General features: G+C 39.4%; 1 protein-coding gene across 1 annotated transcript; it reads left to right on the forward strand.

Moving 5' to 3' along the window:
- Positions 1–22724: 22724 nt before the first annotated feature.
- LOC131688925 (phospholipid scramblase 2-like) lies at positions 22725–24459 on the forward strand. The gene is made up of 3 exons (XM_058973547.1): positions 22725–23187; positions 23436–24164; positions 24283–24459. The coding sequence occupies exons 1-3, from the start codon at positions 23143–23145 to the stop codon at positions 24367–24369; spliced, it is 861 nt and encodes a 286-aa protein (XP_058829530.1). The 5' UTR covers positions 22725–23142; the 3' UTR covers positions 24370–24459.
- Positions 24460–24635: the final 176 nt, after the last annotated feature.

Here is a 24635-nt window from a genome sequence, read left to right on the forward strand (position 1 = left end):
AACCATTTTTGTTAACGACCTATTGAGTTAATTTGTCAACAGTTTTTTCGGCATTTAATTAGCAAGGGACTGGAAGGTGAAGTATATTTTTCAATATTTAGAGCCATAGTACTCAAGGGAGAGCAAGGTGTTGAAAGGAGAAAGTTTCTCCTTTCAACACCTTGCTCTCCCTTGAGTACTATGGCTCTAAATATTGAAAAATATACTTCACCTTCCAGTCCCTTGCTAATTAAATGCCGAAAAAACTGTTGACAAATTAACTCAATAGGTCGTTAACAAAAATGGTTAACAAAAAAAATGGTAAAAATAGAACTTACCGTGATGGGGATTCATCGTTGCAGCGTTGGGTGAAAGCTGCCGACACCGTGCAAATCAGCCACTCATGTCACCATATTGTCACACACGCTGAGACAGTCACAATAGTCGATAAAATAAAATCACTCAGGCAGGCAATTGGTGAGGGAACAAACAAAACTGGCTCATTCAATGAGTTTCAACGTCGCAAATGCTTAGTGTGGAAGTTTACCGTGACTTAACTTTTTGTCGGTTCCGACAGCATGAAGTAACAAGTTACTTTACGCTTGTTCGGACATGCCGTAGACTCAGGTGATTCGCATTTCTAATGCCAAAAGACCCTGACCACTACGGTAGCAGACAAAGGGTTAAGTCGCCGGTGAGCTCTAAGCTTGCATATATGATCCTTCCACGCTTTTCTAAACTTTCTCCTTTCAACACCTTGCTCTCCCTTGAGTACTATGGCTCTAAATATTGAAAAATATACTTCACCTTCCAGTCCCTTGCTAATTAAATGCCGAAAAAACTGTTGCTACTAGATTTGCCAACGCTGGAGTCACGTCGTACCTTCTTGCAAAGAATGTTCATTTTTGATATGTTGTCGAGCAATATTGACTGTCCCGATATTCTTTCAAAGATTGTTCCTCCTAGTGTTATAAGAAACCGACCGCTTTTATGGATTCCTAGGCACCGTACAGCATACGGCCAGAATAATCCAGATGATGCCGCAAATTTAATGAAACTTCCGAACTCTTTGACTGGCATATTACTAAATCTAGTTATAAGTTAGCGATTATAAACTTTTAACACTATAACAATAAGTCGTTTACACTTAATCTGTACGGTATCTGCCGAAGGTCGAATAAATAAATTAAAAAAATACTCGTTCCTAATTATCTACTAGCTGCTGTTGAGAGTTTTCCGGCGGCGGAATTTCTCCCGATAGCGATCTCCGTTTTCGTAAGCCATGTAGTTCTCAGTCGGTCTGGTGCAGAGATCACCTACGGTAAAATTTCTCTAGACAATGATATCCCGATTTTCGCCGAGATCGTGCTATTCATTCTTTATTTTTCCTCTTTAGCCGCTATTGCTAGCTCGCTGACAGCCCTTTGCTGTGTAACTGATCTGCTCACAACTGTTGTTAATATCCAAACTTGTTGAGACATGAACCGATCCAGGGATGCCGATAAACTTGACATACATCCTTTTGCAGCCATCCTCGCAGTGTTTCTTCAAAGACTTGTTTCTAGAAGAGGGGTTTAAGCCCCTAAAACCCCCAAAAGTCTGTTCCGTAACATAGTTTAGTAAATCTTGTACGTTCCATGGAATGGAGTAGAATATTTGTATATCGCCGATTTCGATACCTGAACCAAATAAAAAATAAATCATTTATCTATCAAGCACACTGAATCGCTGCCACCTGAAGTCCTTTCATTCCCGTATCTCGGCAACTGGTCCTTTAAACAATTTGAACTCTACGATAGCAAACTGCCATCACGCGCTGACATGAGTTGGCAAATAATTATCAACACAAAAAATCCAACTGACCTGTGCCAGCCGGGAAACGCAATAAATCGGCCAACCGACCAAAAATTCAAAAGCTCTGCAAATAATATCAATTCCCAATATTTCGAGCAACTTTTTGTCCATCCCGGCTCCGCATTGATTGGATTCAGTTTTTGGCCGGGCGGTTTTGTACGTGCGTAGATACAGCTGACAGGATGCTGTCCACCGGTTTGAAGTGAATTGAATTTATAAAGCAATAAATTAAAAATAAAATTTCACGCCACTGCCATAGCAACCTTCAGCGCATCTGGTTTGGATCCGCATTGATCGAATAGAGGGCAAACATCGGTGTCGAATTGCGTTCCAGGTTTCGTGCGATGGGTACGAAAAATTCTTCCATCATGCTATTAGAATAAATTGGCTCGATTGTCATGTTCCCCACAAATCAAAATTTTTGCATTTCTCCTGTTTGTTCGGAGAATTGTGCTACCATGTTAACCATACGATGCATTGGCAAACGGTCACTCGGACCAAGGATGCCGCATTCAGAGACTTTTTCGTAATATCAAAGATAATTTTTCAAAGATGACAGATTTTTGGCATTTTTTTGAAATTCTCACAGATTTTTGTAAATATTCCGATATTCCAAAGATTTAGTGGAAAATCCACTCAAATTTTTACAGATCTTTTCTTATTCACAGGCATCACAGATAGTAAAAAGTATTTTTGACTAAGAGATAGATTTCAATGTAATATCCCTGACTCAGACTCGTCAATCGTGTCGAATCAATAATATAGAATTTTTAGTCTGCCAAAAAAGCTTGAATTGGATAACGGTTATATGCAGGGCAAAAATAAAAAATCTGAAAATAGGGTATCATATCATCACCAAAAGTTTTTTGTAAACTATTTTTAATTAAAGTACATATAACGTAAATGTCGGCCAAAACCTTTCAGTTTAAATTTCAGACTGAAGTTCTTCGATTACAGAAAAGCATAATCTCTCTTTAAAAAGAAAAGCAATTCAACGAGCCTAAAAGTTAAAAAAAAAATCCAATAAATCCCGATCCTGATACAGATTGAAATAGCATCTCGATACAACTGGTTAAATTCGCTGTTTAAAACTCAATCATTCAACCGTGCAACGGACACAAAGCAGCTAATCCCTTCCGACCAACGACTAGCCTCTGGTCCTGCTGCAGACAACGGAACGTACGGAAGCGCTCAGAAAAGTGAAATGTAAAAATTTAAATTTTCAATAGCAGTCTACAACTAATGAACCCGAGGTTAACGGTGTGTGCCGCCAAAAGTTCCCCATGTTTCAGTCACATTTACCGACTTCCGTTAGCAGATCCACCTACCTACAACGGGCAACGGTAAGAACAAAATTCACGGTCAACACAGTAACCGATTTGCATGAGCTGGTACGGTTGTATCACCGGATTTGTCAGGTTAGAGTACGATTTATTCACAGACACTTTCACTAACAATCACGCATTGGTTTCTTACATTCGCGTAGAAGATTAGAGAGAAACCGATAATAAACCCAAAAAGCACATATTAGTATTCTCTGGTTCTTTTTTCTGTGGGTGCCCATGGCTGAACCAAACGAGATTGAGAAGGTGTGGTTTATCGCACTTACGATGCTTTATAAATACATTCGGCTGCCTTGATTCAGGGAAGATCCAGCGACTACATGCGGCGTGAGAATTTTAGCCACCTTAGCAGGAGGTGGTTTTTCATTTTCCCAGCGCAAGTGCTCTGAAAGTTTTTCGCTCGCCAATTCCCAGGACACAAGGAATTGGGGGTAGGTACTTTTTGACCAAAGTTCCGAAATCAATCAAGTTGAGCGATTGCGAATTAGTAATAATTGATTAGATTTTTCTAACTGTTTTGTTCTCAACAAATAACAAATAACCTGCTTTTTTATGAAACTAGTATCAAGAAACCATGCCAATTGCTTGATTAAATGGATGTAACATTTGTGTTGAATAGTGTTAGTATGATTCGATCTAATTGTTAGGTGTATTAAATCGGCTTTTTGAAGTTCCAGATACATTTATGTAATTGAGGAAAACATCCTGATTTTTTTTTTCTTTTTTATTTTGGCTACGTTAGTCACAATTTTTTAAAATGTAAAAAAATCTGATTCTATCAGCAGTGTTCTGGACAAATAGGATGGTCGTTGAAATTAGCTCTCGTTATATTAGATCATTATGTGGAGCAATTATTGATTATGAAAGTATAGTTTAGGTTGAAGCTAGTCTCACCTATATACAATTTCATCATATCGACAACACAGTTCAACAAATTGATTCAGGCAAAAAGATTATTTCTTAATTACAACCTAAAACATGTTGTTGAATGTGTATATGAATGATCGAGGTACGGCTAAATTCTCTGGCGCCGCGTACTTGGAATGTTGCCACTGAGAAATTAATGACGCAATTCGGAGAAGTGCAATCTGTTACGCAGGATGCACAGGGAAACCACTTACAAGATGTCCTCAAAAGTGTTCTTGTTGTGAGAATTAAGTTGGACCGGCCCATACTGCAGCAGAATTTAACAGCCAACTCTTTGCACATTTAAAGAACAATTCATTACGTTCCAGTTCATTACATTACAGAACCCATGATCAAAAAAACTGGATCAGATCAGCCTGACAACTGCTAAAGCTGCATTCGGCACCTCAAAATCAACAACATGTACCTACATAAAGAAGCAAGCAAGAACCTCTGATCGCGAGCATCATGGTAGTATTAACTATGACGATATGACTCTGTATGACAACGCCGCGAAAAAATTCCCAATACTCTTGATTCAACTGATGTATTCTTCGTGGATGTACATCGTTGAAGTTCGTGGAATCCTGGATATTTCTTCAAGGAATCCCTAAAATTCCCAAAGCGCTGTTTCAGTTGTCCCAAGATCTCCCTTTTAGTAGCCACAAAGGTGGTCTTCTTCGAAGTACGCCTGGGTTGCTGCAATACAGAATCGAAACTAGAAGATGTGGTTAATGTCGAGGAGCTCATTGTGGAGTCTAAGTCTGAGTTGGATGGTGGTCGGCTTCTTAGTTGGTTGATGTGCGACCGAGTAAGACGTTAACCTTCATCCAACACGTTGTATATCACTCGTACAACTTTCTCAATGATGTTACCCGCAATCCAAGTCCAGGAGTTCTTGACGTAGCCTTTCGCAAAGGACTTCATCCCCTCTCTTAAGGGACGGTGGGCTACCTTGTTGCGGCTAAAACGAGTACTCCGATAGTAAGTGCAACGTACATCTATCAACTTCCCTCGCGAATGTTCTTAACTGCACGTTTGAATGTATCTACCATTTGTTTTTAGGGAGAACGGTGTAACTGCAACGTAGTCGATACCATTTTCGGCGAAAAACAGCTTAAATTCCAAGGCGGGCGAACAAACAACGAAGGATGCATATCGAAACAGTACTTGTGATTCGGCGCGTCTTCACAATTTCTGACCAGTTAGGCTGTGAACCATTTGGTGAAAATTTTAACTTTTAGTTAAAATCGGACTTTTAGAAGGTTATTTACAAAATAACCCTACTCTGGATCATGGATAAAATTGACAGAGAGATAGTTAAATTTGACAGCTCGGTGGTTAAAATTTTACCCATGATGCAGAATAAAATGGTGGAAACATTTTCTGTATCTAATTGAGGTTGTCAATATTTTTCAATACAAAATTAAGGGATAAAGATGGAAACGATAGCGTGTTGTGTGGGTTATTTCATGATGTGGATGTTTACTTTTCGAGGCTATGACTGTCATACTTAATGTAATAAGAAAAAAACTAAATTTCAAATATCGACAAATGTTCACACTTCTACCAACTTGTGGTCATCGCAGCTGTGAATTCTAAATAACTATTTATATGTCAACTTTTGAAATGGTTCGCTCTCTCGGTTAAATTTTTCCATTCAAGAGAAAATAACTTTCGAACTGTCAAATTAAAAAAAAAAAAAAAGGTTAAAAAAAATCTCCAAATGGTTCACAGCCTTGGAGTAGGAATCGACGACCAGCAGAAAGTATTCGCCGTCAAATGGTACCCTAAGTACATGCACTGGTGACTTGGTAACTGCAGCGCAATGTGGACACACTTGCATGCACTCAGCAACCTCAGCGTCTAGCGACGGCCAGTATATGCAACTACGGCCAATTTCAGGATGACCTACTCACTCAAAATTTCATGTACTTTTATCTCACACCTATTTTATTGACCAGCAGTGTAGGTGAACTGCGAAAGTGTCACAAGACAGTCACTAGAGAGGATGCTTCCTTGCACGGTTGTGTGAGAATCTTTTTGGTTGAAAACCGTAGTAGATCACGATCTGCGTTGACAGGTAATGCTTTCGGCCAGTCTTCTTGGATGAACCGGTAAACTTTACTGAGGACAAAAGTCCTTGTATAGGAAGTTGCCAGCGTGCGTCAAAACTAAAAATGCCTTTGTGCTCGTATGTGTGGCAGTTTCTAAGGGCGAATGGCAGTGTCTACGTTATGAATACCACATTTTATAGGCAGTCTCTACCACTAACAGTTTTGACGCATGCAAGACCTTGTTTAGAGGACTTTGACTGAGAACTAAATCCTTGTGGGTACTGTCTCGTATAGGGTTGCCACCCCTCCGGGTTTGACCCGGAGACTCCGGTTTTCGGGAGGGATCACCGGGCCTCCGGGTATTACATCCATTTCTCCGGGTTTGGTGGGAAGGAGCATAATTTCATTTATTTGGAATTAATTGATTCTTTGCAAAATATGTAAAACGTTTAAGTTAACTATTACACTGGTTCAGATTTATTTTGCCCGACTAACCCTTCGTTGAAACGGCGAAGATGAGTTCACCAAATATTGCTAATTTCTTTCACAAAGCAATGAAAATGAAAAACAAACCAAATGTACTACAAATTAAGTAAAGTAATAGTTCGTTATATGCTACAACTGAAATGTAGCATCCCACTAAGTCGCTCAAAATGGTGAAAAAAAGTTATTTTACTGCAATTTTATCAAATTACTTCACTGTGTGGTGCTTGTCACCAGCTGCACCAAGGTATGGCTGATTTGTTCTAATCCAACTGACTAGGTCAACATCAAACGAGTTCTTCCCGTGTTGTTACTACTCCTGCAGCGACCCTTAACTGTTGGCTACGGAGGTGAGTTTTGTCCCTTTGTTGCGACCTCTGGTGATGAATAACCGACACCGCTTCCCATGTGATACCGCGGCCCTGCCTCCTTTGCTATCTTTTTCCTGTTAGTTATGGAGAAAAACAATGCTCGTTCGACTTATCCTCCACAGCGAGACTAGCTGGTGCTTTTGTATTCTTGGCACTTAGTCGTGGAAGTGAAATACTACACCAGAGTAAACCGACAAAACCGTTCTCAAACGTGAAAAATTTACAGCTTTACTGTAACGTAATAATAAAGCGATTAAAGTGCTCTAAAACGCCGAGAAATCACTTTAATTCCAATTTCCGCCTAGTTCCACTCAAAATCCACCACCCCCCAGGTCAGTGAAAATCTCCGGGTAAAAGCCTCTCCAGAGGTGGCAACCCTAGTCTCGTACTGTTCCAAAACTGAGAGGTACAATTCCAAACATTTCGGATGCTACTGACCTGCCGTCATTCTCGAGTGTTTCAGCTTCAACCACATAGACTTCATTTGGAAGTTGATGAGCCGAGACAGGATGTTGGCATGTCCAAGCTTGTCTGTGGCCTTATACTAGATGGTAAACTCGTTCATGAGTAGACGGTGTGCGGTGTGCACTGGGAACTCCTTAGTTGAGCCGAAGATGCACAGGAGCAATGCATGGTTCGTTTGCAGCTGGAACTTCCGACCTAATATCAGGCGTACTTGGTTATTGTGAATATCACTGCAAGTTTTTCTCGATCGATCTACTTGTAGCTGTGTTCGGGAGTGTAAGTGCTTTTGAGGCATGCTGCATAACTTTTGCTGATCCGTCTGGCAAACGATGGTCGCATCGTCGGAAACCAAAATGTAAAGAAAAGGATTGCAATGCATCAGAAATAGATTCGAAGAGAGGATTTCTTTGAATCTTTTAAAAGCACGGCCGACCAGTTGAACTTGGTATCCGTCTTCAGAATTTCAGCCAGGGAATAAAGAAATGCACTTATGGTCGGCACAAATTTCCCATATTAATTTATGGCTTCGAGCAAGAATCAAACTTCAGACGGGTTCGTGAGAGCCGGCATGAACTTAATGGCCTATATTTTACCCGGATCCGTGCGTACTCCATGCTGGTCCAGCAAGTGCCTCAGATACTTAAACTGCCAAATGAGAACTTCTCTAATCGGACGGTACATTCGAATTCTTGTTGACGTTGGAAAAATGCGTTGAGGTTGTACCAATGTTTTTCTTCAATTGCGCCGTCCACTTAAATGTCATCAATGTACCCGCAGATTTGCTTCAGTCCAGCCAACAATGTATCCACTAGTTGCTGGAACGCTCTCGGCTTTCTCTTCGGTTCACCTTGCAGATGCCCCTCTCGATGGCTCCACTGGCTTCGGTTTCTTGAATAGAAATATCACCATTTCATTCAAACCTAATGATCTTTCTTCAAGTCATGTCGCAGAATTAGCTGATACTCAATATAGCCTTAGGCTTATTGACGGTTAGTGCACAGATCATTACTTCATTGTAACTGGCAGCCTCAGCTCTATTGTGTCATATTCCCGCTCATGTCCTACCCCTGTACGTTAGATTTAGATGCGTATATCTGTCGTATGTTGGGAACGTATCATTTGAGGCAGTCGCTACTGATTGCTAAGGTCATATGTTGAGTATTGTGACTCAAGGTCATAGTTGCAGGATTTCCTTCGAGTTCGAGGAAGACCATCCAATGTCACAATCTAGCCAAGTGAACAACAGGCCTCTCGATCTAGTGTACAATGTCTCGAGAACAAAGCAAGCATCGGATGATTCTTGTTACCATGAGTAAAGTTGACGAAAAGCTCTACTCCGACCTAAGGCCGCGGTCGTTGAATTGAAATTTTGTTCAATGCGCCCGAGTTTTTGTGAAGTGGAATACCATTTGAAGGTAAAAATGCAACTTAGACTTACGGAAGTGTTGTACCTTCAGTATCATCATCCTCGCAGTGCAGTGTTAATATCATTCAAAACGTTTGCACAAGCTGAGCGTTTCGTTTTGCAAAACAACTTAAAACACGTGGTTGAAAGTGACAACGTTGGAATTAAGTTTCCCGTTTATATTGAAAATGATTATATAGATGTAAAGCCATATGACCTATCACCTCGTACCCCTCCTGACCAATTGCAAAATGCATGTCGCAATACGAAGAAGTAGAATCCGTTACACCTGCTTCCCGGGTACTCCTAAGGGACCATTCATAAATGACGTAGCATTATATGAGGAGGCAGGGGAGGAGTTTTGTATTTTGTGATGATGTGTGACGACAGGGGGGTAGGGGATCATGTCATGCTACGTAGCATTTTTAAAGGGGAATAACTAACATATTTTCTATTTTTAAAAAAAATAATTACGGCGTCAAGGGGGGGGGGTGAGTTACAGTCAAGCTACGTAATTACCAGGGGGTATTCAGAGGTTTGTGACGCAATACTACGATGGGGGAGGGGGGTGTTAAAAGTCACTCAAAAAATGCTACGTCATTTATGGATGATCCCTAACGGCGTTTTTGTAGTAAGGATGCGGGTCGAAAGGCCCGTACCCTCCTACTTGACAATAAAACTCAAAACTCACGGAACTACAATTAAACAAACTACGCTATGTACCCATGAGGGGCAAACTCCTACATGCAAGTATTATAATCAGACAGCACATCATGGACAACCTTGCGCAGAAGATGCAGAGGAAGACGCATCTCAACCGATTGCCAACTCATCTACGGCAAACCAACCTAAAACAGTTTTCAATACCAATGCCTGAACCACAAACGGTGGCCAAATTTGTGGCAGTAGTTGCACAGACCATAATGACAACCACAAAAGAAGCATCCAGTACCGCAAAATCAACTGTACAGTTTTTATATTAAAATATATTTGAAACGGGTTTTACGAAGTATGTTCTGTCCTTGCGACTTTTATTTTCGGTCGCTCATATGGCAACAGGCGCGGGGAATAGGTTATTTATAAATGAAAAAACTTTTTGTATTGTGAACCCCTAACTCTTGAAATTTTAAAGAAAAACAAAGAAATTGGGACCGTGAAACTAACGCAAACGTGGACGAATAATCGAACTGATTAAAAAACAAGCACATCCAGGTCTACCTTCTCATCTCGCCCAGAGCAGAAGCGAACGATTGTTTCGCTACAGATACCAGTGGAGCAGTCAATTTTACCTGCTGCTTCGTCGCTGTACACTCTCGAGCATACAACAATGTATCGTTACCCTACCTACTATGGGTAACATGAGTGGAGAGTGTCGAAAGCAAAAAGCAGCTAAAGAAGTCCTTCTACTACTACTGAAAACAACATACAATCATGTTATGATCTACCACAAACGGCCACCAAACCATTATCTGATTTTCCGAATCTGGTTTTCATTTTAAATTTAAATTTGATTTTAAATTAAATGAAAAAATATATATTGTGGAAACATATGTGATTCACCACTCAGTTATGCTGACGCGTTGAGCCATGTTAAATAAACAAAAAAATATGAACAATCGTCAACAGTTGTAAAGCAGTACCAGTAACGTGAACGACCACGCGAAAGAAGACAAACCGAATAACCTCTAAGTTGCAATGGACAACGCAGCAAATGCTTCTCCGCTAAGAAAACGGATCTCAACACACAACAGCAAACTGCGTTCACAAGACCTAACAGGCATTAACCAATTTTTTTAATTCAGAATGTTGCAAAAACATAAATGCTTTACGGTTCAATTTTGCTAACGCATTGAGCCACAATGCTTCAGCATGCTCTGACGCAATATTGTTCATCCGCTATCCACAATTCAAAAGTCCGCTCACATAAGCTCCGAGTTGTAGATTCCAGTTTATAACAGGACAGCGATTAGTATTTCACGCTGGTCCATTGAGTCTAAGGTCCCACGCACAAAGTTGAGATCGACGATGTGGGCAACGGCGAGAGTTTGACATGTGAAAAAGGCTAATTACATCAAGCAATGGACAAATTTTAACATCATATGTTGCCTACCAACAGCAGTAACTCGTTACAAATCATTCGAAAGAAGAGAACAATGATGTTCTGGGTCCATCTGACAAAAAATTCCCGAACTCAAAACTACAGGTGTCTGTCTCTACACTTAGATCCCTCACGTCTCGTATCTCACGCATCCCGGCCACCATAACCAGTCAGTGTGATGGAGAGATAAATGTAAACCAACTGGCTCTGACTTCCCGGACTGCAGGAATTGCAGGGCGCGGGATTGCCGGGAAAAACTTCGGCGTGTTCAAACACGGCTACGGCATGATAAAACTTTATCCATTATGTGTGTGTGTTGATATTTGTATGGTGTAGAGAGCCTTAAATATAAGTTGGTCACGAGTTTTCGAAATGAGAACTAAGTAGGAAAAGAAAGGGGTGTGTGGGTTACGGTTCGGTCAATGTAGTATTTTAATGTAGTTTTCCTTCCGAGCTGCCGGGAGGCTGAATCCGGCAATATTTGCTTCCTTCATTTTGTTTCGTGCTGTACGCTTCTATTAAACCGTTTAGTTTGCCTCGCTCTTAATAAACAATGAGAAGTGTTTATTTATAGGATAATTATCACTGGAACAAACGGTGGGAGGGGCCAGTTTTATAAGTGGTTTCCGAGTTTTCAGTGCTGAAAATGTTTACATGAAAGATTAACGATCAGCGGTTTTATGAATGTGTGTTGGAGGAACTATACACACATTGACATCGCATTTTAATGGTTCTAGTGCTGAATTGTTGCGCTCTGACAAGTTGTTGTTGTGGAGTAGCCAAACTGATTTCAAAGTATAAATTAATAGTTGGAGACATCCACGTCACTATGTTGACACTGCAAAACAAACATGTCAATCTAATAGTGAAAAGCGTTGCACTATTTGACGGCAAATAATGTCGCTATCAAACTAAAGCAGCATTATTAAAGCTTTCATGTTACGAAAAATTCAATCAGCGCGAAGTTGGTGGAGCGGACAAAAGCGCATCCATCCTGTGAGCCGAAAAATGCACGCTTGTTGAGCACGGCGACCCACATTCAAACGTGCGGGCTGGGCATCACACAAATTCGCATCTGCCAAGCGGGGCTGAACCGTCCACTTCCGCCATTCGACGCGGTTTCCCCCGGCTTGTTCAAACAGACAGGACTTGTCCAATATGTCGACGAGTGTCACCGGCAGCATTGGTGGTCCCCGGTCCCTGGAACGAACTGTGACGCAAAAAGCCTCAAATCTCGACACGTGCTGCTATCAATCATTGCATTAAATTTTAAAATAAACGACAAAAACAAGAGTGGTTTGGATGAAAATTTTATTTCGTCAGAATATGTGAACGCGCTGGCCCGGGACGGGCGAATGTGAGTGTGCGGTGTGTGCCTTTGACACGCCTGAGTTGACTACAAAAGTCGGTCCTGTTTGGTCAAATAACTATTCGAAGGTATATTTGTGGGCTGTCGGCTTTTATTTGGGATTTCCTGTTGGAGATAATTTTTGCGAAAAATTATTTTTAAAAAAGACTGGCGACGTTTTTTTTTGTCCCACGCAAGCGTACTCATGATTTATATGTCCATTTATACTGTTTTCAAGTCCTCCATTGTGGTACCATTGAAAAATTGTAGGAATTTTTGAAGAAATAATAAAAAATATACATTAGGTAGTAAGTATTAAAACTTATTAGAATGAAGTGACCAGACGTCCTAGATTAGGCGGGACAGTCCCAGCTATCAAGGACTTGTGCCGGCAAGTGTCCAGCATTCAACGAAATACCGATTTTTATTCCAAAATACCCATATTGTACATTTATATTGTTCAAAGCACTCGCAAAAGTTTTAAGTCGTGTTGCCTAATCTCCAAACTACGTGGAAAATGTGCAGACTAAGCCAATTTAGTTGGATTGTCTAAGTGCTCTTTTCGACTTCTAAAATGAACCAGGTCATGAATTCTTGCAAAAACAATTATGTGAAAAAATCCCCCCCAGAGGCAACATTCGAACCTGCAACCCTTGGGACTCCGGCCCAATGCACAAATCCTTATGCTACCCTGGAATATAATGACGTCCCAGAACGAATACATGATTATCGCATTGGCGACAGTGATCGTACCCTGCATCTACAGCGAGATCACACACAAACGCAGCTGCCACCCAACACATTTGATCCATTTAATTTCCCTGCAAGATACCAAGTCTCGGGTTTAGCTCTATCACCCACCGAAGGACGATGGGTAATGAACTAAAAAATTGAACTAAACAATATGGGTGTTTTATGAATGGACTTGACGAGTAGATGCCATCAATCGATGTTTTAAACTATTTCGAAATCCAAAATGGCGATTTCCGGTTTTGAAAACTTTCTAGAACCTCAACAATATGGGCATTTTCGGAATGGAATTGACGAGGATATGACGAAAGGAGCATTTCTTTACTCCAATTTAACTTGGTTCGTTGAATAATAAAGTCATGGCTGCGTTTCGACTTCGTCTCATCAGAAACCGACACTAATTTATTGCCGAAATAGATTAGCGCCGGCTTGATGGATAATTCTGAAACGGAAACACTTTTTATGTTTACAATCTAACGGCAGGCGTCTTCCGGTTGAGCAAAATTATTCATGTGCCAAAAATTATTAGTATTTTCGGAATGAGCTGCAAGAATTAATGGCAGAAAATGATTCTCGATGCCATCTTACAATCTTAAATGGGGCCAACTGGTAAAGCAAAATTTTGTATGGCAAAGTTTTAAAATAGCTGAGTTGATTCCGGAATCCGCAAGTCAATGTATGACACAAACTTGAAAATTTCAATTGCTATCTACTCAACAAACCTGTTCCAAAAATACCCGTATTGTAAGAGTTTGATCAAATTTTGCCGCCAGCTTGGATTCCAAAATGACGTCACTCGTCGATTTCCGTCATCTACTTGTCACGCCCCTTCCAAAAATACAGATATTGTTTGGGAGTTGGAGTTCGAGAAAAAATATAAACTCTTGAAAAACCCAACAAATAAAAAATTTATGTTCTTCATCTTTCTGTTTCTTTCAGCATAACATGTAGGGGGAACCGGGCTATTAAGACGGTGGGGGTAATTGGGACCCTCCGATTTCTCAGAAAATCGTAAGACTCTCTGATTGTCGTGCATATTTGTGGAACCGCTATTCTAAAACATTGATTTTGACAGCTGAATCTAATTCTTTGTTTTTTTTTTAAAGGAGATGCAACGTGTTTCATTTTTTTGCCATACTCGAAACAAAAATCATAATAATGGTAAAAGCGTGATTAAAACAAAACATAAAAGTGAACAAAACAACAGATAACAGTTTTGGATAGCTTGAGGCTCCTATTTTATGGAATGATTTTTGTTTGGGTAAAAACACAGATATTTTGAATACGCTCACCACTTTTGTGCGAAATGAGCGTACGAGGCTATTCGGACCCTCTATTCCATCGACCGCCGTTCAGCGGCTTGCGGGTACGCACACGATTGCACACGCCACAGTAAAGAAAATACATGATGCGCTAATCGACAACTGTGACAAACCCGATTAAGTTGCAGAGCATTTTTTTTGCTTCTTAAGGAGTTTCTCCAATAAATATTTCATAGGTAAACATAATTTCATTGCAAAAAACAATGACGGTTTGAATTGCACCGTAGGGAGGCCCGAATTACCCCTGCCTTGTAAAAGGATGGATAAACATAGCGCTGCCATAGAGTAATTGGAGCAAATAAATTTTTTGGACACTAAAACGTAGCTGAGGTTTCAAACTAACAATTAGGGCCTTTGACCGATAAATTCTTTCAGATCTATCCACCTAAAAAGGCGATTTGCTTAGTTAGGTCGGAATAGCCCTTTATAAACGTGTGAATCCGCTTTAAAATAAAAATATAACATCTTTAGGATCTTCTACATCCTTCACATCATCCAATGACCACCACATCTTCAAATTCATCCCAACAGAATGCTTCCTTTGCTTCAATGGATCTAGGTAGCACTACGAAAGAAAAATTGATTTTTTTGCAGCAATTAATGTTTCAAATGATAACTACAATTCTAAATTCTAGCTCCAAACGCTTTTCAAATTGAATGGGACTGCTAACAAAATTGTAACGAATTTAAAGTTTAATAATGATTTTAAATAATCATTTAAATTTATTAAATTGGAATGCTCGTTCTTTAAAAACATGGGAAGACGCATTTTTGAACTTCTTGAGGGTACATAATGGGCATGCAGCCATTGAGACCGATTTTTTTAAACCAAATATTAAATAGAAGAATAACTCTACTTTTGTTATCCATCGAATCGATTGTATTGTTGGATTTGGTGAAGGGATCGCAGTTGCGGTTGATCGCAGAATCAATTATCGCGTCTTTTTTTTGTTAGGGGAAACTTTGCCATTGCGACCACTATTCAGGTTATCTTTTGTGGCTGGAAGGAATCGAAGTTGAAACCGATCTTGGTATCATTTCAGTTGCTGCAGCGTATTTCCTTTTTCAATGCATTGGCGACCAAACTAATTCCTTGAAAGGAAACTTACAAAAGCTTACAAGAATTCGGTCAAAATTCTTTATAATCGGTGATTTTACCGATAAACACCAATCCTTGAATAATGCTCAAATCAATTCCAACTACTTTTCAATGATTGCTCAGCTGGTTATTATTCAATTTTGTTCCCGAATGGACCTACGTGCTATTCGTCTGTAATGAATCCATCAACTATTGATTACATTTTTAAAGATCAAAGTCACCTTTGTAGCGAATTTATTACACATGCTGACTTTGATTCTGATCACCTTCCAGTAACTTTTTCACTTTCTCAAGAAGTTGTTTCCATTCCCATTAGCTCAGTGTTTATTTGTAACAAAACGAATTAAGAAAGGTACACAACTTATATTGAGAATAATTTTAATCATGATCAAGATTTACAACAAGCTGACATCGATACAACAAACCTCTCTGGAAACTTTCTAAGGGTCTTAAGAAACCTCAGAAACCTAGCAACCGAAAGTTCGAATGATACATAAAAAGCGCACTTTAAAGTTCAAGGCGAATTTTCAAACTACTTAAGTTTAATAGAACTTGAAAGCTGCGTAAGGTACCATTAAAACACGAAATATATCGGAAATGTTTGAGCACATACTTCTCACAAACGGGGAAAGCTCGAAAACCTTCTCAGCAGTTTTGAGAGCGTTTGAGAAATTGTAATCTCAAAAAATATTTCTGATCAAGTATTATCTCTAGACGAGATTGTTGAATCAATGATGAGATCAAATCCATCATGAAAAAGTAAAAAAAACATGAAAGCTCCAGGTTATGATGTAATTTTTAATATCCTTAAAAACTTTCCTGAAATCACCTTGAAATACTTGGTCCAATTATTCAACACATGTTTTGAACAGGGTGGCCAGATAAAATTCCTTAATATCGGTAGGGTCACTAAAAGTTTATCGGTAGGCCGGGTTGTTTTCCCAAAAACGTAGTATTGACATAGAATTGTAAAATACTGACAACACAGATCTCAGACCAAATCCAACAAAAAAATGAATTTTGAGTAGGATGTGTCCAAAATCAATAAAAATCGGTAGTTTTCGGTAGGAATAACGAAATATCGGTAGTTTTGCCTTGGTCGTCTGTGAATCGGTAGGGAAGACCAAAATCGCTAGAACTACCGATAAATCGGTAGGTCTGGCCACACTGGTTTTGAATTAGGATTTTTCCTGAAAGAAGGAACAGTGAACAGAGCCAAACTCGGGATCATACAGGAAAATCCATTGTACCCTGTAGAAAATAACAACATCACTGTGACGGTGATTACGGTAATGGTGTGCTATTGAATTTTGGCATTGCACAGCTCCCACCAAACCGAAATGCACAGTATAAAAGTGTGATGAATCAAAAGTGTGATCAAAAGAGCAACTCCTTCGACCTGGCAAATTATTGACATAGAAAAGCGTCAAAAGCAAACTTCTTCTTACTTTTAGTAGCTGGAAGGTTAGCATGGCTGCCAATATCCCGGCTTTAACAAAAAATTTCATGGAAAAAGTTAATTTTTCGTCGATTTCATATCATTTCATTTGGAAACCGTGAAAAAAGTGTGATAGCGAAATGCATCAAAAATCCAACTTTCAAAGCAAAAAGCAATAGACAATATATCATGTCTGATCTGGGAAGTGGTAGCACTGGCGAATCGCCCATACGTGTTGTCGTTGATGTCCAATATTTTTCAAAGTTTTTCAGTGATATACAATTGAGATATCTGACGTTTAAAATACGCACACTGATATCTCGCATTTTTATACTACCGCCCTCCCTTCAAACCCAGAAGCGGTTTGTTTTCCTCCCAAAGCAAACGTCAAAACGCACAATACCAATGCAGCTGGATAAGTCAATATATTCAACAGGGAAATGAAATTAATAGTTTAGTAGGTAATTTTTCCTGTTGAGTTACGTGTTAGTAGGTTGAAATATCGCGAGAAAAGGGTAATTTTGCATATAGTGATGTCTTTTTTTACTCAATTTACGCAAATAATCGATTAATTTCTAAAATAATCGAAAAATCAATAATCGATTACAAGCTTTCGGTATAATCGAGCAAATCGAGTAGCTGCTATCAATTAATCGAGAGCATAATTAATGAAGGGTGGCATTGAAAATGAATGTCGCAGGGCAAAAAAATATGACCAAACTTCTCCCAATTTTTCAAAATGTGTCGAGCGATCTTCTTGTTTTTTTTTTGGTTGACAAACTACCCTGTCAAAAAAAATGCGGACGAACATGGTCAGGCGATTTAAACAGTTTGAAGTTTAACTCAACTCGCCTGTGCTAATTGCCCCTAGGAACAAATGCAATTTGCGAATGCGATATAAAGGCAATTCCAACACTTAGACAAATTTTCTGGCGGCTGAAAAGGACTTGGTTGTATTTGCGTTTTTCAAACATGGCGGTTCATGTTTGGCTTAAGCTTAAAATAGTTTTTTTAAACGATTGGCGTGTTCTCGCTTGTATTTTGTTTGTCTAGTGCACTTCATTTAGCCAACGAATGTGGGAAATTGTGGAATCGTGTGTAAATATAGTGGAACAAGATATCTGACCTAAACTCTTAATAAAAGTCAGATTGTGGTAAGTTTTGGTGTGCAATGCCAATTAAACCATTGATTCTTCCTATAATTTGGTGGTGATTACCTGGTGTAGTGATAAGTTTATGTGAGTAGATAATGAATCCGAAAATAAGTAATATTTGTAATTTTCATATAAGGCAATTAAGGGCGATTAAATGGCGCGTTCCCTGGATGATTTGGGGGCGATTTAAGGGCGGGTGGAGCGGCTAAAAAATGACGGCGGCAAATCGCCCAAATATTGCATTTGAAATAGCCCCCTAATTGCAGGCAATTTGCTGGCAAATTGAAGGGCAATTAGCACATCCGAGTTGGCAAATAGCCCCCCGTTAGCCAGCAACTTGCCCTTTTTGACTGGGTAGGATTTACTAAGTAATCGATTATTGATTTTAATCGATTATCTTGGTCGATTAATCGAATGAATTAATCAAGCTCTCAAAAATTATTCGATTAACGGATAATCGATTATTTGCACAAATCAGACATTACTATTTGCATAGAGATTGATCGTCACAACTTTGACTTTGACGCTAAAAAATACGCCCATTCGTTCCGCTTTGTGCCTACAGAGCCGCCTGGACCTGAGTAGCTGACGCAACGATTTCACGGATGGAGGATAATTTTTCACAGAAATCTCACGAATTTATTTATTCAGAGCTGGTGAGATCGTTTCATTTCATTTTTCAATGCTTGTATACTTTCCCAAATATTTCCTTTTTGTAAATACGCGGCAGAATAAAAAAATCGTTTTTCATTCTGGAAGTGCGAATATATTGCAAATATCCAATTGATACGTGGATGTATCAATTGTATGTTGATATTATTGTATATGAAGGCGGTCTCAGAATATACGTGTAGGAACAGGCATTCTTGAAATGGGTTGTTGGATGTACAGTAGAGCTATCGCCTTTCATTTCAAGGGCTAAACATGTTTGCATCTATCAAATTTACCATTACATAGTTGCAGATAAGTTTCTTCCATAAAAGCATTGCCGGTCAGTGGAAAATGGATTGTATACACACACACACACAATATATTATGTCTGATCTGAACATGATAATGTGTAAAATTAAGGTGGCAGAGAAAATAAGCAAAAATCAGAAACGAAAAAAGCAGTTTTTTCCACACTGAGTGTCCGATCTTCATAAAAATCAATCAGCAGTACTGTAACAACATTTTACATAAGCTGATTGATTTTTATGAAGATCTAACACTCGGTGTGGAAAAAAACTGCTTTTTTCGTTTCCGATTTTTGCTTATTCTCTCTGCAACCTTAAGGTTAATCAATATAATATGAAACCATAAATTGTCCAATAGATTTTTTTTCTTTTTCTCATTTTTATTAGTGGAGAGAAGGGAGATGTCGGTAAAGTAGTTTATTATAGACAATCATCATATTTTGCCCATAGCATAGTATCACTCGAAAACCATAACTGTACTGTTCGAGAAATGGTTATCGGTGGTCACAATACACCAAATGATCGAAACGATTTGTGGTATGATGTGTTTGTTTTGCGTCACGATTTGTCAAATTGCAAAAAAAACATTAAAATAATTGTGTATAGTGTGATATTATACTAATCGTACAGCATGGTAAAGAAATGCTTATGGTAGAATGTTTAATGTACCCTATTATATATAATCCAATAGCAATGTAGTACCGCAAAAATGGACTATAAGATCACCATTCCTCTTATAATGGGCTCTAAAATTTGTTCGAGGAAATCGGCATTTTTGAATGGTAACGTTACTCAACGAACTATTCAGTAAATGGTACAAGTGGCGCTGACCATAAGTGGAATAGTCAATATGATTGCCGGTAACGTTGATTTATCGTTTCGTAAATGATAAGAGGAAACTTCAGGGCATAGTTTTTTAAAGTCCAAATACCATTGCGATGATCTTACAGGAATGGTCACCAAATATGCGGGAGAAAACAAACTGTCAAAACTGATAGACATCAAAGGAGTGAAGTGAGTGGTAGGTGAGTACAGTCGTGATTCGCTGGTTGGACACTTTTTAACTGGACCGCTTTTTAGTTGGACCTCCGCTAGTTGGACCATTGTCCAACTAAAAAGCATCTAAACGCTAAAATCTCATGTCAAATTTACTTTGACAATCAATCTGACAATATTTAGAGATGTGAACAGATGCATTTACACTGCCAACATCTCCTTTGGAGAGTTTTTGAGATTTGTCAGCCAGTCCAACTAGCGAATCAAATTCGTTAGTTGGACAAGGATGGGGCCCAACCAGCGAATCACGACTGTACCGCAAAATCATCACCAGGGTTGCCACTATTTTTCAAAGAAAATATTGTGGTTCAACGGGTTGAACTAAAAATGTCTGGCAAAATCTGGCACTTGACAGCGACCTCGAAATTTGGAATACATTTTAGTTTTCATAGAACCTGTATCAATAGTTTTTTGTGAAATTTGGGACATTATTACCCCAATTTCCAAAATGAGCGTGTGTTGCAGCTTCTAAAACTTAAAAATCTGGCAGAATGAGAGGTTTGTCTTTTTGTCTGGAAGCTGCCAAAAACTCTGACTGTGCCAGATAAATCTGGCATAATGGCATCTCTGATCATCACATATTTCCACTTTAAGAAGAACAAAACTCGAATGGGCAAAATAGTGTATATTTGAGAACTGAGATACTCGATTGGGTTTCAAAGCGAAAATGAATGAATGGGGAAATGAAAAATTAATCTCGCGAGAAATTGTTGTAGCACTCCTGGTTGGTAGAAGAAAGCTCAATTTCAATTTAGTATTGGTATACGTCGTTGAAAATCAAAGCAATTTGTTGTCAGTTTCGTCTGATTTTAGCAAACGAAAAACACTTTTGACAACTCTGCTTGAATATAAAGATCATCTCGAATATTCCTTTGCTAATAACAATACTCCCCTTTGATTGTATCAAAACATACCAGATTGGATTCGCTCTTGACATTTCATTTGGATTCAAAATGGAGTCTCTGCAGCTCTCTTTCTAGAGTTTTTCTACCCAACATCACGGCTCACATATACTAGGCTAGCTCGTTAGAGTGTAAACATTTGACGAGAGCGCGTCATAGAAATCGTCGGCGAAAACAATTACATGAAATTCATATATTGTTTGCTGATAACGAATGATCGGCACCTGGTAAATCACAAGGAAGCTATGCGGATGTCCAAAACCTTTGCTATGATCAGAAAATTACGGTGGGATATGTTTTCTATGGCATGCATCCAAATTCCCGATTTACGCTAATAATCACATAGATGCACTGATTATCCACTGTGTCTGGTGTAATTATGGCGTGATTTACGTCAAAAATCCATTGCATGTTCTCCGAAAGAAGAATGCTCGACAAACATATGATTACGGCCTAAAAGCCTAAAAATCCACTTTGAATGGAAATTCCAGACAAACCGTTGTTAGTCGAACACAGCTCACAACAGTTTATGAAAGAGAAAACTTTTATCTTTCGTTTACTACCAACATCTGTGATTGGCGTGTAACGGTTTGTCCGGAATTTCCATTCAAAGTGGATTTTGACAGTTGGTTTTTAGGCCGTAATCATATGTTTGTCGAGAATGTTTGTTTACTTTGCACGATTGGTAGCCATCTGACTGTTCGATAGGTAGATTTGGCTTCACTCTGTGCGGGCCTTTATAATATAAACAACGCCTTTACAAGTTACAGGGAATGAATACATAAGTATTCATTCCCTGTAACTCATTCTCAGATAGTTTTGCTGTTTAAAATACAGTAACCAAACTAACAAAAATTGAAATTAATGCACGTAGAAACGTCTACGCCCTTTTGAAAAATTGCTCTCGTATCAAAATATTGCAATTGGGAAAATCATGGACATTCATAAACTGAACACAACTGCAACGTTTCGTTCGATTCGGCGATGGTCATATTATGCGGCCGGTCGGTTTCTCATGGAATCCCTCTTGAATATGAATTCCGCCGAAAGAGAGAGAGAGAAAGAGAGAGAGCTTTTTTGACCGTCTGTCTTCAGACAAGTATGTACGTCAAAATGTTCCAATTGACACACGCGAAGCGCCGCCAGCCTGATACCGGAATTTCTCATTAGGTCAGCAATTTGCTTGGAATTGCCCAATGGAATTATACTCAGCCGCAATTTAAGGGGGGCTTAGAGTGTTAAAAGTCGATTCAAGCTAAAAAGTTTCTCAGAAATTTTCGAACACATGCCTACAAAATCACTTACCTTTGTGTTAAAAAAATTATTGGATTTATTACTTCATTCTTTTCCAAATCATTGTATGCAATAATGCTTATATACCATCCCCTTAAACGCCACACTGTCTATGCAGTTCCGCTGAATTGCTTTATCAATATTTAAATCCCACACATATTCACATGGGACCGACCGTATGGAAACGTTCGCATTCCTCGGACAACTTATGCAAATCATATTTTTTTTTGTTAGCATACAAACGAAAGAAATTCACTTCAATCTCAATCGCACTATTTGTACATGAATGAGAGGGTTTGATGTTTCATTTCAAGAAATCGCTTACCATAAGCAACTCTATTTGTTTACATTTGTTATCAGCTTCCCTGAGCGATGAAACCTCATCGCCGACGCAACTTGCCCAATTGTGATCGTGCCGTATGATCCATTCATCATTCACGAGTTTGATACTTTTCTCTTGTGCCCGTTCACACGTGCCGTACGTCAAAACGTTCCGTGCCGTTGATGTTGTGTGTGAATGCCTCCATTTAACTGCATGTAACTTATCCTGACGAAACGGTGACGTTCCATTCCGTTGACGTTGACGGAAGCTGGTGTATCGTCTGAATCGTCCTTAACGCTTGGTGATGTTCGTTATCCAAAGCCGGTTGAAAAAAAAAATCAACGCTCGCTGGATCGAAAATCTTCCGCAGAAGTTGAGCAAATATGCCAAGCCTATGTTAAAGATCAGCACGTTCAATACAGGCGCAGTCTACTGAGAGCTACCGATCAGAGTAAAAGCATTTGCCGAGAATCTGTGCGGAGTTTTATTTGTTCTATCGGTTTATTAAGATTCTTCGGGTAATTCCGAGTGAGGTTCCATCATGAACATGGAGAAAGCGGAATATCAGAATGATGTCGTGAAGCAGGTAAGTGTTTACGCTGTTAAATAGTTTCATGTTCAGTGGTTTAACTAGTTTGAACTGATCAAATGTTCTCAGTTCCATGTGCTGACATGATCGTTCATGAAAATGTAATCAGCTTGAAAGTTTTTTTTATGAGCATTTAATCAGTAACCAGAATTTCGAAAACAAACGTCTATCCCGTGACGTCACCCGGTCTTCTTCCCCAATACTAGAATGTTCAAGTATGTATCTAATTGACATTTGTGTTTCAGCCTCCACCATTGTATTTGCCCCCCACAGGGCCACCAATCAGTAAGCAGCCCTTTCCATGCGAGACCGTGCCACCGCTTGAATTTACCAACTGCCCAGGAGGACTAGAATCACTGCTCGATACCGAAGTCATGAAGTTTAAACAAGAAATCAACTGGCTGCAAATCTTCTGCGGCGTCGATATGCGCATCAATTTCGACCTGTCGAACCAACACGACACGATGATCTTCCGCATGGAAGAGACGGAAGATTGCTGCATGAGAAATTGCGTTCCTCATGGTTTTCGAACTGGCTCGAAAATGATCAAACCAGATGGCTGGTTGGCTTTGCAGTTTAACCGGGAAGGACGCTGTGTATTCAACTGTTGCACACCATGCTGTTGCTATCCGCTGCCGTTCAGCAGCGAACGGTTGTCCGTTCGGGCGGCAAATGGTGTACTGTTGGGCGTCGTACAACAGGACTGGTCTATTTGGACGTCGCGGTTCAGTGTTCTGGATGCTGAAGGAAAGACGGTGCTGAAAATTGAAGGTCCCAAATTGAACTTTGCTTGCTTTGGTGACATTCAGTACAGAATCGTTGCACTGAACGGTTCTGAGGTGGGAAGCATTACGAAGCACTACGCGGGATTTGTTTGCGATGCTTGTGCCGATTTCGATGATTTCACCATCAACTTTCCACGCGACTTGGATGTCACCGTGAAAGCTACGCTGCTTGGTGCCGTCAATCTGATAGTAAGTTTTCCAAGTAATATTTTGATCGGAAGTAGACCAGTTTGTATTTCAAATGGTGACCAGTTACTCATGTTAAATTTATAAATAATAGTTACTCATTTTAAATTTATGTTTGCAGAACTTCCTATTCTTCCAAGGATCTTTGCGACGGTTGGCAATCGGAGTTTGTTTTGGATCACTGCGCGTTGCAGTCAACCCTAGATGAAATAAAAAATGTACTCTGCTTATCGTGAGTATGAAAACGTCTTCACATCATACTGCGAAAGATCGATGCGAAATAAAATATTGATATTTGAATAACCAAAAAATATCTCACTGTATTCTCGGCAGTCCGTATTGATTCAGAAGGGGATTTTACGGTGAAATTTTGAAACAACCCACATACTTAAACATATCACTTGTGTTTATTTATTCGCCGCGTAAGATAAAACATTCATCGTTTTTAGTTACTACGCACGGCATGTATTAATG

Source organism: Topomyia yanbarensis, chromosome 3, assembly GCF_030247195.1.
Source record: "Topomyia yanbarensis strain Yona2022 chromosome 3, ASM3024719v1, whole genome shotgun sequence".
NCBI lineage: Eukaryota > Metazoa > Arthropoda > Insecta > Diptera > Culicidae > Topomyia > Topomyia yanbarensis.

Bases quoted from the DNA above. Each gene is read 5' to 3' on its own strand.
- LOC131688925 (XM_058973547.1), top strand. From the start codon at position 23,143: ATGAACATGGAGAAAGCGGAATATCAGAATGATGTCGTGAAGCAG. The intron at 23,188-23,435 runs GTAAGTGTTTAC...TTTGTGTTTCAG, and splicing joins AGAATGATGTCGTGAAGCAG to CCTCCACCATTGTATTTGCC. The intron at 24,165-24,282 runs GTAAGTTTTCCA...TTATGTTTGCAG, and splicing joins TTGGTGCCGTCAATCTGATA to AACTTCCTATTCTTCCAAGG.